General features: G+C 31.9%; 3 protein-coding genes across 3 annotated transcripts; 1 reads left to right on the forward strand and 2 right to left on the reverse strand.

Annotated features, from left to right (window-relative positions):
• Positions 1-1,866: 1,866 nt before the first annotated feature.
• Positions 1,867-6,920, reverse strand: LOC105790120 (uncharacterized). Its single transcript, XM_012617544.2, has 5 exons — positions 6,725-6,920; positions 5,555-5,869; positions 4,465-4,666; positions 3,004-3,232; positions 1,867-2,328 (listed from the first exon to the last, which is right to left on the reverse strand). The coding sequence occupies exons 1-5, from the start codon at positions 6,821-6,823 to the stop codon at positions 2,109-2,111; spliced, it is 1,065 nt and encodes a 354-aa protein (XP_012472998.1). The 5' UTR covers positions 6,824-6,920; the 3' UTR covers positions 1,867-2,108.
• A 1,869-nt stretch (positions 6,921-8,789) lies between these two features.
• Positions 8,790-11,420, reverse strand: LOC105790121 (uncharacterized). Its single transcript, XM_012617545.2, has 8 exons — positions 11,156-11,420; positions 10,923-11,025; positions 10,768-10,827; positions 10,309-10,371; positions 10,022-10,222; positions 9,784-9,895; positions 9,481-9,698; positions 8,790-9,186 (listed from the first exon to the last, which is right to left on the reverse strand). Exons 1-8 carry the CDS (start codon positions 11,254-11,256, stop codon positions 9,094-9,096), a joined length of 951 nt encoding a protein of 316 aa, XP_012472999.1. The 5' UTR covers positions 11,257-11,420; the 3' UTR covers positions 8,790-9,093.
• A 1,978-nt stretch (positions 11,421-13,398) lies between these two features.
• On the forward strand, positions 13,399-17,758 carry LOC105790122 (protein sym-1). The gene is made up of 7 exons (XM_012617546.2): positions 13,399-13,863; positions 14,932-15,019; positions 15,676-15,770; positions 16,124-16,196; positions 16,288-16,380; positions 16,514-16,600; positions 17,514-17,758. Exons 1-7 carry the CDS (start codon positions 13,505-13,507, stop codon positions 17,592-17,594), a joined length of 876 nt encoding a protein of 291 aa, XP_012473000.1. The 5' UTR covers positions 13,399-13,504; the 3' UTR covers positions 17,595-17,758.
• Positions 17,759-18,003: the final 245 nt, after the last annotated feature.

Raw genomic sequence — 18,003 nt, forward strand, 5'->3', positions numbered from 1 at the left:
TACAACATTCAGTATTCAAAATATTCATTTCTCTTTAATTTTTTTATTTTAAATCATGCCACAAGAGATTTGACGTTTTATTTAACGATTAAGTTAACGATTTTAATAACAAAATAACTTTTGAGATATCACCGATAATTTGAGTCAATTTTAATTTTAGTCTCTCTTTTCTACTAAAATTAGAGGTTTAATATTTAATCTCTATAAATTGATATAATTTAGTCTCTTTTTTAAATATTGTTGATAATCAATTGAGAAATGGCTAAAAAAAACCATGTCCGAGTAAGTTATATTATTATAAGAATTTTTTTGTCTTTTGTATAAATTTAATAAAAACTCACATACGATAAGATTTAAACCTAATAATTCATAATATTTAAACCAAAACTTCATTTGATTTATACATAAAATTTTAATAAATATATATTTTTAAAATCATTCACATCATGGTATGCTATAATCTAGTATTTGATAATATTATTAGTTGTTGCTATTAAAGTGACTGACATATGAATTTTTTTACAATTATTAGACCACGGGCAAAATGAAAAGCCTAATAAATTGTTTAACTAATTATATTTGTTATTTTTAATGTAATGCCTAGAACTACTCATAGGCCTTCCCAACCCATATATAAGAGGATAATATATTTTTACGTACTCAAATCTAGATCTTCCTACATTGACAACAATACTCATATCAGCCGAGTTAAATAAAAGCTAATCAATCCTATTTTATCCATGATAAATTTGCATTTCACCATACCATCAAACTCAAGTGAAAATTTAATCAAATACATTGGACAGTAATAAATTTATATAACAATTGAATACTGAAAATAACTCTTTATAAAAATAATAATATTAATTTGAATTAAAAAATAAATTATTTTAAATTGAGATTAAAATATCAAATTATATCTATTAAATGATAAAAAATTTGACGCTAAATTCGATACTTCTTTCTCTTATATTAAAAATAATTAAAAATATGACTAAATAAACCATAATTATAACCTTTTAAAATGCGCCAAAAGTTTGAAAAATAAAATGGGAAGTGATTTATTTTGTTTTAAAATAAAATGTTTAGCTTTATCTTTAAACCCACAAACCTTTCTCGTCAATTTTAAACTTGTCCTTTTCTTAAAAAATAAATTGCATTTTTATATGTTTCATCTAATTTATTATTGTGTTGAACAAAAGAAAAACTTCTAATTTATTATTGTGTTATCTTAAATTCAAGTTTGACATACATGGATTTAAATTCATCTTTATAAATTTTATATAAAAATACAAAAAAGTCAGAATATGTGTACTTTGTCAAATTTTAAATTTTAATCCTCACGTGATTAAAATTTATCAAAATTTTAAATTGGAATTTTTTTTTGACATTGTCAAGTTGGAATTTTAATCGATAAATTTTAATAAAAAATACTTACGATATTCGTAAAAAAGTTCTAACTATCCTCATTGATAGGTAAAAAGTAAACATATTAAATTGACAAATTTTGACAAATAAAGACCATAATGATTGGGATTTTCAAATTGAGAAAGTAAATGGATTACATTTTAACTTTAAAAGTAAATAGAACAAACCTCAAATTCTTTACAAGTCCATAGACTAACATCACATTTTAACCAAAACAAAACACTCTTATAATAATAATTGGTACTTTATAAAAGAATCGGGTTTTAATCTTTTCACGACTGAATTGATATCTAATTGACTCGTAACACCAACTCAGCCTTGAACTTTAATATAATAGATATAAATATAGATAGCTATTTCTCATAAATTAATCTAAGATAATTCAATTCAGATTATATGGCTTAGGCCAAAAAATAATTTATAGGCATAATGCATATATAAATGAAAATATGGAATCAATTTTAACCAAAGGTTACCAAAAACATAAAAAAGCAACATCAAATATTTTAATGTATAGTTATAAACCTCTCACATGACTTAAACTGTGCCCTAGAGTTAGTTCTTTTAACCTATATTTCAAAAAAACACAAATTTAATAACCAACCGCCCTTTATTTTTTCTTCAGTTGATATTACACTCATTTAGGAACTATAATCCATCTACCAACATGATCATCGTTATCATATGGTATTATTGGTCTGATGTTGATCGGTTTCGTCGGGATTTTCAGTTTCATCCGGGGGGGTTACAGTTTCAGAGTTTACCTTGCTTTCATTTGAAAATTTGTTGTTATCTTCTGTGGCATTAACTACTGGTTGTTTCTCCATCATCCCGGAGAGAGCTAGGCTAGGAGACCATTCGAGGACGTCGTCGATTATGTTCGACATCCGTTTTTGATATCTGCAAGAGTAGTATAAAAGGGTTTAGATGTATGATGACGAATGATTCCAAGAACACCAGTCCAGAATGATTGAAACTGTTTACGAAACACATGATGTATACACACATATGTAAGTGCTTGAAGACTACAATTGTCCTCATAAATTCTAGATCGAGAGTGAAGATGCCTTTAATGATGGAAATCATGAAGCACTGTATAGGCCTTTTAAAGCACTAATAGATAAAAGTACCATGGTGGCCTTTGTACTAAGAGTAGGATTGCATTTTGCCCCATCTACTAAAAAATATGGGGCAAATTAGTCCCTATACGTTAAATCAAAAAGCAAACTAGTCCTTCAATTAAAAATTTCACCATTTCTATTGTTAAAAACAGATCCCTCTATGTCAGCATGATGTACATGTGGCATGCCACAAATTATTGTCTGGTTATCCCGTTACCTACGCCAGTTTTTAATAGTACAAATAGATGAAATTTTTAATAGAAAGCACCAATATGCTCTTTGAACTAACGTATATGGACTGATTTGCTCATTTTTTGAGTAGACAGGGCAAAATGTAATCCAACTCCTAGTACAAGGGCCTCTGCGGTACTTTTACCGCAATAATATGATCACACTGCTCTCTGGATTAATAAAAAAAAAAAATCTTATGACCAAGAGCAGATTTGGAACTGACCTTGCTCTAGCAGCCTCATCAGGAGCATGATGCCTCAGCAGCAATATAACCAAGACAGCCACAATTGCATAAAACAGTCTAGCTGTCCATTTTGGACGTTCTTCTTCATCTTTTTTGGGCAAAAACCGGAACAATTCTCGCAGCGTTGCTTCCTCAGCAAGGATGTTAGGGAAGAACCAAATACGCTTTCCCAGGACGATCCATGCAGCACCAAATATTGCAGCTCTCACTACAAAGTTTGAAGTTTGAATGAAAATAGAGAAAAGAAAAGCAAACATGCAATAGAAAAAAGGTACAGAAAGAACCGGTGATTTGAACAACTAAAATTGATCATGCAAACAACCTTTTAAAAACCAGGATCACAGCCAGGCAGTTCAAGACACTAATCTGTTTTAACTCAACAGCAATAAGTGCAAACATAAGGGGTTTAGCAAGGTAGTTCCACTTGTCCCTAAATTTGACCGGAAAGTTGGTTCGTCCAACATGTATCTCTGGCTCACTATTTTACTTCCTAAAGGAATTTTTTGGTGATATATTACGCCGTTGGTAATTTAGTTTATGGGGAATATTAGTGGAAAGGAAATTAACATACAACGTTTCCTCTTCCAGTATAAAGTCAGTTATAGCCAATATGAGTTTTGCTATATTTTTGTGTTCCCAAAGACCATAGCTCAGTTCAGTTCCCATGTCATATGCTATTGTTATTTCAGTAGTATACACACACAAGAGAGAAAGAGAGATCGGAGAATATACAATCGCTACCAATTCATAAGTTTTATATTATCAGTGACTAAGACAGATGCTTAATGACAAGACGAATAGAAAGGACACAACCTACATGCACATCTGTCTTGTATGTATCTATCTTATTGGCAAGACGGAAATAACAAATGCACCATCTAGATAGAAAGGGCGCAACCTACATGCACATCTGTATTGTATGTGCAGTAACCCAAGCAAGAGAGAATTAATGTAACTGCTTACATCAAGTGGCATTATTAGGCCAAAAGTTTAGTTGCATTAACCGAAATTTAAACCTGAGCAAAGAATTACACTAACATTAGATAAAACTGTAATGATATAGAATTACAATCTTAGAATAGCACACGTGACAACAGGGTTCAGTGCCTAAAAAACAGGGTTTAAAAGTAATGTAATATTTACTTAGCAAATAAAACCCAAATGGGCAGAAAAACCTTGCTTGATAGGCAAGGAATTGTACCAACATCATTTCAAATGCTGGTCACCAACCCCAAAATCAAACTAACAACTGCTTTCTTCGGCCAGCATTTACAAATGATGTTTCTACTTTAACATAGTAAACAAAGAAAATTTAGTTTTTAATAGCATTAAAATGTTCCTAATATTGGAAAAGAATTAACCAAATTACATAGAAAAGGATACGATGAATATTAATATCAAATAACATCCAGAAAAAGAAATTAATACAGAAAAACTTACATAAAAGCAAGGAGAGAATAAGTAGAAGAAGTCCCGCGCATGAGTAGAGTATTAGTAATTTGCATCGATGTGGATATACAGGAAACAAGCAGATTGCAAGAGTCAATATGGGCCAGAAAAATGAGAGAAGTGTCTGCCATAATGGCCTTCGTTTCACAAACGTCCATGCAAAAAAGGCATCATTTTCAGAGAACACTCGCTCCTGCAAAAAGGGTCAGAACCAGATAAAAGCATTAGTTTGAGGAAGACAGGTGATTCTGCAAAATAACAACATTATGGATAAGAAAACAGAGAAAGCATAAGGCAAATAGCCATAGCCAATTGCAAGAGCAAATGGATGCTGTTTGAAATGCCAATGTCAGCATTCCGAAATGCAATAATTTAGAAGCTTAGTTTCATGTGAAAGCAGACTTTATATTGTCTTCCCAAATAATGGCAATGTGTCTGCTTTGGTTAATAGTGTAATTTTGTAACAATTAAATGGTTTAATGACGAATAAAATGAATAATGCAAGTTTAACCGAACAATAAATGCATATTACTTCAAGAGCAAATATGAAAACAGCACCAGAGCATTGAAGGCACAGAAATTAGGGGGCAGGAGGTGGGGCAGGGACCATAAAATAAACTTTGTACAGAAGCAAATGACAGTGAATGTTTATAACATATAACACCTTTTGTCACAGAAAAGCATCCAAGACCACATGAAACAGAAGTTATCATCTTAATCAGACCAAAAAGAGATTCCAATCCTTGATACATAGAAGACTTCAGGTTAGAGGATAACTCAATAAGATGGAACAAGCCCCTGTGACTTAGGTTGAGAGAACATAGTAGATCAATGTATATAAGTCTAGGCCTAAAGTATTTACAAATTGTAAGCATGAAATCTTCAGGTTTATCCTGAAAAAGTTTGGACAGATCTAGTCTGCATTTTAAGATAACTCTTTGAATATATTAACAAAGTAAACAAGAATACACATTACATATAGAAATTTTTGTATAAGAATCTCAAGCAGCCATACTACCTAAAAGTGAAATAAGTAAATGATTTATCAAATATTTTAATGTTACACAAATAAAATACTTACAGGAAAGATTTCTAAATGTGCAGGCCAGGTAGACAACTTTTTCTTCCCCGGACGAACAGTTTTCACCACACGGTCACACCGCACCAAAAGATTTTTTTGTAACAAATTATTGGCAATATCTTCAGTTTCAAGATCTCTATCTGATTCCAGTATTTCTTTAAGCTCAGGATGATTTTTCATAAAGCTTACAAAATCCTTCCCCCTAAAATATTCGACACGAGTTTCTTGCAAGACAGCCCATCTAGACTCCAAATCTTTATGGTCTCTAACTTTCTCAGCAAACAATTGATATACATCCTGCTTGGCAGCTTGTTTCTGGGTAGAAAGGAAATGTCACAGAAATTAAATAACAATAACATTATAAAATTCACGAATTATTATCACTTATAAAAATTGGCCAGGACAAACACATTGGAACACAAGTAACCCTCAAATTCATGAGACAAGTAACCAAATGTATGGGGATATGACCCTCCAATACATGGAAAACTTGGGAAAAAAATTGAGCATAATCGTATCAAACCCTCGCATTCGAGTAAAATAAGTCCAGTTGGTCGGGCAAACAAGTACAAATCACAAAAGCATCCTAGACAGTCAAGCAAAATATATCATCACAGGTTTTTTAACCATTAGTAAGTTAAAATGCAATCATTTTTCCACCATGGAAACAACTTTTTCCGAATTTGTCTGGCAAACTTATCAAAACTAAGCCATCATAATTTCCACAATTTTACCATATCCTCTACACCGAGCCTTTCCGGAAAAAGCATTAAACGTGATCATAATTTCCCTTCCTCATTTCCCCCCTTTTAATGCTTAATATAATAAAAAAGAACATTTCAAAAGAAATAAACTAGATTAAAAAAAAAAAGATCATAGAATTTCTTGCCTCAATTCCCTCACATGAAAAATGTAATGCAATAATTAAACTAGTCCCAAAAATTAATACAAATCAACATCTTATGTTTTCTTAGCAATGCAAATAAAATTAGATTTTTGTCTTCGTTAAAAAAAAACGATTGTAATATCTACACTAAATTCATAACAAAAATTTCAGATCAAAACCAAACGAAGTTTTTTTTGTAAATCTAAAAAAGAAAAATGTCAATTAACAATTCAAAACAAAAACCCTAGATCGGAAAAAATAAATGAGAAAAGAAAATGACGAACCCTAGGAGGAGTGTCGGAGCTGGGATCTCTGCCAACATTTTGTACGGACGCCGAAGATCTTCGAGCTTTCCTCTTCTCCGCTGCTCCTGATTTCTTCATTTTTCTTTTTCTTTTTCTTTTTCAAATTTTCGGATTTTCTTTCTTATTTATGGGTTTTCTTTTTTCCTTTTCAGTATTCTGTTTCTTTTATATTTATTTTCTCTTTCTATGGGAAACGCCTGTTGAATAAAAATATATATTATAAACTCATGAGACTAATTTTTATGCCCAATAAAGAGTATTTATTAGACTTGAATAATATATTTTTATATTTATAAATGATTAAAATTAAATTAAACCATTCTTTGCCGGGTTAGTTTGAATTTTAAAAGCTATTAATTAATTAAAATAATTGTCCAAATCAAAATCGATTAAACCTTAATTGAGTCGATTATAATCGAAAATTGCTTTTTTATTTGATTCTTTTTTATCCATATGTTGTATTTGGCCAATTTCTTGTGTTGTTGTTGTAGACTTGTAGCCTCTATTGTTTTCAACAACCTATTGATTTAGCTATGTATATGCCGACACTTTATTATTGTAAACTGGCATTTCTCAATATGGGATCCATGGTATATCAAGGCACCTATTTGTATAGGTGCAAAATTAATATAATTTTATATTTTTTTATAATTAATTGTTAAATTTATTAATATAATTGTATTTATTATGTATGTAAAATTTCAAGTTAACTCAATATCTCGATTATATCGATTTAAAATACTGTTTATATTAATATATGTTTAAGGGTTGAAACCATTTTACATAAAACAAATAATTAAAATATTTTTATTTAAAATTGAATGTAACATGAAATTCAATAACTGGATCATAAAAAAGTTATAACATTGTATAAGTAGATCCTTTCTTCAAGGATGTCCATTTGGTTTGTTCGTTTTTAATTAAAAACCAAATAAATATGAGCTGTTTATATTATTAAAATTGAACTTTCTTTTATTCGGTTAGGTCGTTTTTTAAATAATAAATTTATTTATTATAAAATAAAAAAATATTGTTTTAATTGCTAAATTATAAGATTTGTCATTAACAATGTTGATTGATTTTTCGTTTGATCAATTACTAATTTATAAAATAAATAATATGTAAATTAATTTATTGTTTCAATTGGGAGAATGCATTCATGGCTACATTCGAAAACGAATCAAATGGTTACCCTTAAAAATGCACTAATTGAAATGTATTCGAATTCATAACGAATGCATTGCAAGTGTTTGAGAATATGATCCATAGAACTGTTATAACTTGGACTGCCGTCATATCAGCACTGAAATGCATTGCAAGTTGTATGATCGATTTACTTGTTCGAGCCGGTTACCTAGCAGAAGCGCTCGAACTAGTTAGTTGGATGCCATTTCAGCCGAATGTAGCTAAATGGGGTTCTGTTCTTGCTGCATCTAATACTCATGGTGATGCTGAGCTGGGAGAGTTAGCTTTGCTCCATTTGGTACAGTTGGAGCCTTGGAATAGTGGGAACTATGCAATTTTATCCAATATATATGCTTCAGCTGGGAGAATGGATAAGTCTGTAATGGCAAGGAAGATGATGAAAGACAGGTGTTCGAAAGGTGCCAGGTCGGAGTTCCATTCAGGTGAGTAATATAACTCATGAATTCATTGCAGGAGATACATCACACCCTCAGTTTGGTAGAATACATGGAACCCTATTCACCATGAATGAGCAGATGAAAACTGCTCAACATAATCCCGTAAACGAATTCGGTGAGCTTATGATGGAAGTGCAATTCTGATATCGGACCACCATCGGTAAGTGACCGCGCTTCATTTTGATGACGTCCGTGTTCTCAATTCAGAATAGTGAGCAGGTCCACTAAAGGAGTGTGCATCTAAAGCAATGTAGTTAGTACCGTATGAGCTGATGTATCATTTTTGCTTCGATACTGATATGTAACACTTAGAAATGAAACAACCCTTATAAACTTTAGATTACCTCAACACATCAAATAATTCAAAGACCATGATATTTTAAGACTAATATAAGAGACAATTGTTGCCAGAAAAGACTGAACATCATATTATTATTATTACTTCCTAGGACTACAAGATAATTCACATAAACCAAGAAATAAAATTTGGATGGAATCCTTAACATAGATGAATAAACAAACATATGGAACTGAGTTCTTAATCATATTGCAGAAGGAAACTACTTAGCTCTAGATGCCAGGCTTGTGGTGCTTGTTTCAGGTCATGGCTGATCTTGTGCAGTTTCAAAGAACCAATTCGTAGATACCATAAGGACAGAAGCCTTATTACAACATAAAGATGCTAGGTAGTACCAAACAGACAGATCAATTTTCTTGGGGTGCCTCGAATCTTGTTGGAGTATCAATGCCCATCATGCAGCAAAGGCCTGATACTAAGATTAAAAGCAACACAATTCCCTGAAAATCATGCAGTGCGGCCACATAAGGATCCCTCTAGGCATAATATAAGCAATAAGATATGGACTGAAAAGACCAACACTGAAAGAAAAAACACATATTGAAATCCATATGACCACATCACAACACTCGTGACTACAAAAGCATTCTGAATCCAAGAAAGGATTAGTAAACACTGAAACAATAAGAATGCATTTCCAAATCCATATAACCATATCAGAACACTCATAATGGAAAAGCATTGTCGTTAGATTAGAGGTAACAGAAATGTGGAGGGCAAAGACAAAGACTTACAACTAAAACTCCCTCAAGGAGTGATGATTTTAGCTGGCAAACCTCATCGCAGACTTTGGGACTGGCTGAACCATTCTTTGCAGTATCATCAGCAAGAAACCTTTCGAGCTCTCTATAACCGGGATAGTGGATGGACTTAAAAGGATCGGAAACATAAAGGGCTGCATATTTTGCCCCAGATTGCTCCACAGAACTCATGACTTCAGTCAAAATCTCACCTGCATATTTAAATAAAACAACACGTGAATACATTTTAGAGTAATCAGTCTTCACTAAGATAAGAAATGTGCTAATATAGCATACTCTCTGGGAATGGTTGGTCAAGCTCTTTCAGAGACTGAAAGCCTCCATGGCATAGGACAACCAGATCAGTCTCCCCCTTTGTTCTCTTTTCCATCCTCGAAACTAGATGATCCTGTTTATTGTTTATCAGAAAATCGTAAAGGAATTAATAAGATGGAGAAGACAAGGTACTGATCATTTCCATAATACCACATTTTGTATTGATGCATTTAAAATAAAATTTTTGAAGTTGATTTACATGGACCGAATGCAAGTTTGCAAGTTTCTGGAAATCTCCACCCTCTATAGAGCACGATTCCAAAAATGCAACATTAGCAACTCCCAAACCGTTCCCACAGGCTTCCTTAAAACTTGAAACCAACAAATTCTCCATTGTTTCCTCCTCAGAAGTAGCTACATATGGAAACGCCATTGAGAAGTTGGACTTGGTAAAAGAGTCCTGTTCAACAATATGAATCAGTGACGAAGAAACAGGGAACCGGAATCCAAAGTAATTAATACCCCAACTCGGTGAAATCTAGTCACCTTAAGCAAGTTCAAAAGAGTCGGATCTGCATGTTTGTTCCCTGCAACATCTGAAGAGTGCAACTACAAAGAATAAAAGCAAATATCATAAGTCACGTGGACATGAAAGTTAGCACCAATTGCAGCTTACCACAATGCAACAGTGAACTTCAAGAAATGAATAAATATTTATCAACATCATAACACGAACATCAACAAGAATTGTTGTATTCATATGCTAAATAGTTCCAACTCATTGAATTAGATTTTAGATTTCAATAAAATAACATAGCGAATCTATGCCACTGCAGTACCAAAAGAAGTAAACAAATTCACTCTGCAAAATACAACTGAAAAGGGAAAAAGAAGCAGCTAAATACAACTACTATTATTTTTATTTTCCATGTTGTGGGCAGAGGTTTGAAAAAAGGATGCTTAATTGTGAAGCTTATAAAATAATATACAAAATTCCAACATTACCTCTCTACCAACAAAAACAACGGCGAGATCAACAGGGCGCTCATTTTTCCTCTCGGAGCACTAAAATCGAAACGGATAATCGCAATTAATCAACAAAATCAACAAATTTCAAAAACCATGGCTATAATACTGAAGGGGAATAAAGCTCAAATTACCAGTAAGTCAGACCATCCCCCTTGAGAAAGAACAGAGTTAGCTAGATCCTTTGGAGACATGATCTGATAATTTACAGATTCCTTCGATTCAACGCTAGAGAAACTGCAAATCACAAATCAAAGATATTCGAAATAAATGAGATCCCAATTTACAAGAACCCTAAACTAGAAATTTTCAATTCTTTTACAAATTGATTCAATGAAATCAAAACCATGAAGAAAAAAAAACTTACCCAGGAGCCCATAGAAAAGCAGGCACGGTGGATGCTAATGAAATCTGAGCCGCTGCGATGAAACCCACCATCATCGCCACCACAAATATCTTGAAACCCATCGCGATTATTCGTATTGTGTATTTTCAAATCAATCTTTCTTTCTCTGTAATCTCCAAAAAGTTGGATCCAAGAACAATCCAGTCAAAATTCACTAATTTTTTTCTTTTTCCTTTATAATCTGAATAATTTGATCTGATCAATTCATATATGTGAATATGGTGAACCGGATTTTCTTTAGCACTAAAAACAACAAAAAAAGGAAGCTGCAGTTTAACGGTTCAGATGGGCTTGGTTCGGTTTAGTTAAGAGTTTAGACTTTGGGTCATCGGCATTTGGGATTTGGGATTTGGGCCGTCCATTTGTTCGGTTTAGTTTGACCCAATATATATAAAAGATAAAGTATAGGCCTAATTACGAATTTCATCCCTTAAATTATCAAAATTTGGTCCTCCTACTTTAGGAAAAATGTTAATATAGTATTTGGTAATTAAGTTTCACTGTAATGTTCAATTTGATTTGATGCATGAGTTTGACTTAAATATTCAATTTAGTACATGAGTTTTTTTTCTCGTTTAAATGTTCAATTTGGTCCTCCTACTTCAAGAAAAATGTTAATATAGTATTTGGTAATTAAGTTTCACTTTAATGTTTGATGCATGAGTTTGACTTAAATGTTCAATGTAGTACCTAAGTTTTTTTCTCTCGTTAGTACCTAAGTTTAGTTCAATATTCAATTAGGTATCTGGGTTTTTTTTTCCAATTATGTACCTATGTGACTATTTTTTTATTATTTAACTATGGCATACCTTTCAAACATTCATTGGACCAAATGGTGTCATTCAATTTGTGTATCAATTTAAAATTTGAAGCTAAACTCATGTACCAAGTTGAACGTCGATGCTAAACTCTAGTACCAAATGATATATTAACCCTTATTGAGTAACCATGTTAAACCGTACTATTGAGTCATTGTCCTTGATATTAACAATTCAATATAGCGTGTTTACCAATAATTAAACTAACATTACAAATTTCATAAAATATGGTGACTAAATTCGACAAAGTAAAATAAAGATTCTAATTTATTAGCTTTTACAATTTGGATAAAATTCATTATTAGACATAAATTATAAACGAGAAATATAAATCATGAAATTAAAAATGTGATAAACCTTTAAAATTGCCGATAAAATTTGATTTAATATACAATATGGTGTGTGGATTTAAATTTATGTAATTATATATATAATTTTGATTTGATTTAATTATATACGATAAAAGTAAATTTAATTTATTTTTATTTCAAGTAAATATAATTAATTGTATATGTAAGTAGGCAAAAGAGGGTAAATTAGCAATAAATGTCGATTTTGGAATATAATGAGGGAAATAGATCGAAAATAGACTGATTTTAGAGAGAGAAATAGAAAACGCTCGCTGTAGAATGCGTTTTGTTCTGATGTATCTGAACACACAATTTACAAAATGTTTAGATGCTTAAATATTGTTTTAAACTTTCTTTTATAAATTTAATTAATAATTAATAAATATATTATTTTCAAGTTTTTTAATTCATCTTTTTAATTAGTAACTCCTTTATTTATATAAATAAAATAATAAATATGTAATTATATAATAAAAATATTATATATATTATGTTAAAAATAATTTTAATTAATAACTTCTTTATTTATATATATAAATTAATAATTATGTAATTATGTAATGAAATTATATATTTTAATATTTATATTCGTGTTAAATATATATTTTCTTTAAATATATTAAATATTTATTTTTGGTTATGATGATTTTAATATTATAAAATTAAATAATTATGGCATAAATTTTTAAAATACTTATATTATATTAAATTAAATGTATGAAGTTTCTTCAATTGAATCTTCCGATTAAATCAATTGAATAGGGAATCGAATGGATACAATTATTTTAAAAAATTGAACTGCAACGTAACCGAAGCCATGAAGAATTCTAGCATTTACCTTATCAAAACATGGCTTCAAAATTGTTGATGAAATTAATTGAAAAAATTACTCTGAAAATATACGTTTCGAGAAAAATCAAATTATAACAAAATGAACTGAATCAGTAAAAATTGAATTGTACAGGGACCTTTTATAGAATTTAACCATTCTGCTTCAGCTTAAAATGGACTACTGAGGGCACTCCACTTCACTCCAGTTTTGCCCGCCTATCCTTCAACTCATAGCAGAGGCACAGCCATAAAACATAATCCCATAGAACCAAAGTGGTCTGTGAATTGCCAGTGACCAAAAAAAAAAAAAAATGGCTCTAAATTCCGCTATACTTACCCGTAAATTCCCTCACTTGTGCCGTTTTACGGGTTTTTCTTCCCAAAACGCGTGCCTTCCTGCAGGTGGTACTAGGTCTCCCATTAGAGAGTCCAAAGACGGTTCCTATCCATGTCTTTCGAGTTCGAACCATCGAGCTGTTTTTAAGGACTGGGGTGCTCGCAAAACGGGAGCTGGGCAGTTGGGTTTGGATTATTCACGTGTGTCAGCAGTTTCGGACGGTGGGTCCGGTGGAAACGGTGGGTTTGGAGGTTCCGGTGATGGGAATTCTGGTGGCAAAGGTGGTGGGACTGGTAACAATGGAGGAGAAAGTGGTTGGTCCTTGCTTTCATGGTAATGAACTAAAAGCCTTGCCTTGCTTTTTTAAATTTGTAATATCATTTTGCTATTTTTCGAATTTTCTCTGCTGCAAATTGATGGATGTTTTGAATACAATTATCTAAAATGCTTGTCATTAAAGGTTTCGTTATTAGGCTGCTCGATATACATGTTTTATCTGGCTTAAACTCACAATGCACTACATGTAGGATAGCTTGGTTTAGTGACGAATGTCAACAAGCTGTAGAACTAGAATGAAGTAGATTATTACTGCTGTTTCAATGCGATGAAAGTACTCGGTAATGTTTTAGAAGAGAAGAAGAAGAAGAAGAACAATGAGAGGGAATGTTCGATAATAGGGTAAAAGAATTTAGTAAAACTCTAGTCATTTAGATCCTTCATCAGTAAGAAATAGTTGTACCATGTCTGATAACAAAATTGGTGGTACTTCATGTTTCAATTGTTCAGTAGCTTGTTCTAGCTTTGGTTCCCTAAGGAGATAGTATCTACCTATGCTATTGATAGGCTGCATAAAGTTAGTTTGATAAACATACTTGTTTATTTGTTGAATTGAGAATAGTTCTACAGTGGGATGTTATGGAGGTAGATGATTGGAAGATTTTAGATAAAAACTTACAAAATCTGTTTAATTAGTAATTTACATTATTGACTGCCAATCATCTGTGTTTAAAGCCATCATTGAGTTTGCCTATATATACACATACACATACACATACATAAACAAGACTCTAGTTACCTATGTGTATGATTTAGGACACTTGGCATGTTGATTTTACATTCTGTCCGATTTTTGTTCTTAAAGGTGTTGCTTAAAATTGAATAACATGACCATAAGAAACTTTTAAGCTTTGTATTTTCCTTGACAAGATTATGCTGATTGCTTAAAGGTATAATACTTTCTCATTTATGAAGCATTTGTAATGGTTTCTTAGAAAATTTACTTCTTCTTGTGAATGCTGGTTGAGGAGTGTTTGTTATGGTGTTATGGAACTTTCACAGGACTAGTACTCTAAACTACTACTCTGGCTTGGTTCCAAAGTATTTATGTTGCTTATTTAACAGGTATTTGGCTCTTCTAGCAAAACATCCCGTGTTGACAAAAGCAGTGACATCTGCACTTTTGACTTGTGTTGGAGATTTGATTTGCCAAGTAAGTTTCTAAGTTCCATTTAGAATGACAATGCACTATGAGTAATTTCCTCCTTTTTCCTGGTTTTCCATCTGGTTTTCTAGTTTCACTTGATTTTATTTTCTTTGTTGAGTAAACACAACAAAACGATTACTTTTCCTTCTTTTTTTTTTTTTTTTCAATTCAAAGTGCCGTTTTTTGTTAAAAAAATGTATTATTGAGAAGCAGTGTTAAGAGTATAGTTTTATCCATGTCAAAGCCGTTGTTGTTGAATAAAATAGGCAAAATTGGTGATTAGTAAAAAAGAACTTGTGCTATCATCTTGCTGGTTGAAAGCAATGGAAACAGTACTTTAATGTGTCTTCCCTAAGGAATACGATGGTTGTGTTCATGTGCTATTGGTTACGATGTAATGAAATAATAGTTTTAACCATTTGATAAGAATTAAAGCTGAAAATTAATCCGAAAGTGGAGGATATAAATAGCATGAGAATGTTTTCTGCCAAGAGCAAAATAGCAAAATTTTGGGTTTTCCTTGTTTTATTTTATCCTTTATTATTAAGGCAACTGTAGTTTGCTATGTTTGAGATATAAATCTCTCAGTTAAATCATATAGATTATTGTATCTTTTTAATGCAATATTAGGCATGACTTGACATTGAAAATTTTGGTTTCAGCTTGCAATTGATCATGCGCCATCCCTAGACGTGAAAAGGACATTTCTGTTTACACTACTGGGTTTGGTGTTAGTTGGTCCTACATTGCACTTCTGGTAATTTTCATGATCTATTCTTTGTTTGTTTAAAATGAATCTCTAGTGCTTTGTTGTTTTGTTAATGTGGCTTTTGGTTTTTTTACTTATATTGTTTGCTTACATTTCAAAATCGGATGTCTTAATAAATCATCCCCGTTTTTATCGAAGTTATTGTGGAAGAATTTTAATAAGTGGATGACTTGTACTTTCGGGATAACGCATTTTGGGGCATCATATGCAAAGTTCTCTTGTATTTATTATGTTTCTTAGACAGTTCATGATGGAACAATGCTTGTTTTAATTTAAAACGATTCGTTTTTGCATGTGAGATTATTTTTCCGTTTTTCATATATTACTCGGTAATTTTGCAGGTATTTATGTCTAAGTAACTTGGTAAAATTGCCTGGAGCATCAGGTGCTATCTTGCGGCTTTTACTGGATCAGGTAAGCTATCTTTCGTACTAAATCTGCCAAACGTTTCTATTAGTTCCTTTGGTTTAAGCGTTTCTACTAATTCTTATGCAACATAGTGCAGTTTATGTTTTCTCCTATCTTTATCGGAGTTTTCTTATCCACGTTGGTGACACTAGAAGGAAAGCCGTCGCAAGTTATACCCAAACTTCGACAGGTGGTCTTAATACATTGGCACATCTCTAACCTTAAAATATTTATACATTCTTTGAAGTTGGTTTTTGACATTTTCATTTACTCTCCCGGGTTTGCATTCTCTCTCTCACACATATTTAAACTTCACCCTGTAGGAATGGTTTTCTGCTGTTATTGCAAATTGGCAGCTATGGATACCTTTCCAATTTCTCAACTTTCGGTTCGTCCCGCAACAGTTCCAGGTGATCTTTTTTTAAATTGATCAGAATCTATTACTATTATCATTGGAAGAAAAGCTATTGCTATGCTATTTTATCACAACTGTCTAATACAATTTCAATAGGGTTATTAAACTCGCAACTTAACGTGCGTACTTCGTTACATAACTCAAAAAATTAACATGATTTGTGTATTAACTGTTTATAATATAACATCAACCTACTAAATAGCTTCATGTTGTATTAATTGGTGGTAGCATTTAGTTATACTTAAGAAGAGAGCCTTTTAAGCAGTTTGTTATTATCAAACAATTCGTAGATTTTAGTTGTGTTAAACTGGTATCGATGAGTTATGAATCACGATAAACAAGTTTAGGCAATATAATTGTGGTTGTCAATTAGGGTTAATGTGTTGAGAGGTTGATTATATCTAAGCATTTTGAATGCGACTCATGTTAGTGGTTCTCAGTACATACACTTCGAAAACTTTTACTTGATGTGCTCAATTCTTTTTGGTTTGATGTTTAGCTGTCATGTTAGTATTCCATGTTGCTCGGACTCTTCTTTTTCTTTGAAATACCCATGTCCGACCCTCGTGCGAGACACATGGATATGGAGATCTGACCTTCAAGGATCCTCCAAATATATGAAAAAAAGTCTAACCATACAAATGTCTGATACTCACACCTGTGTCCAAGTAACATAGGTAGTATTCATATTGTCCTAAAACAACTGTACTCATTTCGATCTTGATGTCCCATGAAGCTGAATACATTGAATTGACAAATGCTTGTTTGTTCTCTTGGTTTAGGTTCTAGTTTCCTTGATTCATTACTTTAAACCCTATTTTCTAGATTCAGTTTAAACCTCTCTTTTCCGGCCGGTCAATTTCTTTTACATGTTCTAACTGCATTGTCGGTGGTTCGGAAATTTTCAGGTCCTTGCTGCAAATTTTATTGCTTTGGTTTGGAATGTGATTCTCTCATTTAAAGCTCACAAAGAGATATTAACCAAGTAAACTATTGCTTGAGTTACAAGTCATAGCTTATTGTAATGATAGGGTGCATGCAGGAGTTTAGTTTTCATTGTTGCCATGTAATACAGTACTGATTTTCAGTTGTATTATCAATTTTTTTGAGATAATAATTTGGATTGAGCAAGCTGAGTTCGAGTATTTTAATACTTGATTCGAGTGACTCTTGATTGAGTTTTTCTTTTTTTAATATAATTTTATTAAGACCGAAAAATCAATTCAAACTCGAGTATATGTACTTGAGTTTGTTTTTCACAAGTAAATAAGCATGGCTGAGCCTAATTTAATGAGCTCAAATAGTTTGATTTTATCTCAAATTGGATTTCAACTTTAAAATTAACATTTTAAGCAATAATTAAAATACATTATAAGTTTCTATACTCTTCATAATTCA

The sequence above is a fragment of the Gossypium raimondii genome, chromosome 8, assembly GCF_025698545.1.
Source record: "Gossypium raimondii isolate GPD5lz chromosome 8, ASM2569854v1, whole genome shotgun sequence".
Classification (NCBI taxonomy): Eukaryota; Viridiplantae; Streptophyta; class Magnoliopsida; order Malvales; family Malvaceae; genus Gossypium; species Gossypium raimondii.

What these genes read in the sequence shown, in the direction of transcription:
- LOC105790120 (XM_012617544.2), bottom strand. Translation starts at nt 6,823, where the DNA reads ATGAAGAAATCAGGAGCAGCGGAGAAGAGGAAAGCTCGAAGATCTTCG. An exon ending in TATTCTCTCCTTGCTTTTAT is followed by an intron (nt 3,233 to 4,464) that starts GTAAGTTTTTCT and finishes CAAACTTTGTAG; the next exon opens with TGAGAGCTGCAATATTTGGT. An exon ending in GATGAGGCTGCTAGAGCAAG is followed by an intron (nt 2,329 to 3,003) that starts GTCAGTTCCAAA and finishes CTACTCTTGCAG; the next exon opens with ATATCAAAAACGGATGTCGA.
- LOC105790121 (XM_012617545.2), bottom strand. Translation starts at nt 11,256, where the DNA reads ATGGGTTTCAAGATATTTGTGGTGGCGATGATGGTGGGTTTCATCGCA. An exon ending in GCTTTTCTATGGGCTCCTGG is followed by an intron (nt 11,026 to 11,155) that starts GTAAGTTTTTTT and finishes TGTGATTTGCAG; the next exon opens with TTTCTCTAGCGTTGAATCGA. An exon ending in TCCTTGAGGGAGTTTTAGTT is followed by an intron (nt 9,187 to 9,480) that starts GTAAGTCTTTGT and finishes CATGATTTTCAG; the next exon opens with GGAATTGTGTTGCTTTTAAT.
- LOC105790122 (XM_012617546.2), top strand. Translation starts at nt 13,505, where the DNA reads ATGGCTCTAAATTCCGCTATACTTACCCGTAAATTCCCTCACTTGTGC. An exon ending in GGTTGGTCCTTGCTTTCATG is followed by an intron (nt 13,864 to 14,931) that starts GTAATGAACTAA and finishes CTTATTTAACAG; the next exon opens with GTATTTGGCTCTTCTAGCAA. An exon ending in GGTCCTACATTGCACTTCTG is followed by an intron (nt 15,771 to 16,123) that starts GTAATTTTCATG and finishes GTAATTTTGCAG; the next exon opens with GTATTTATGTCTAAGTAACT.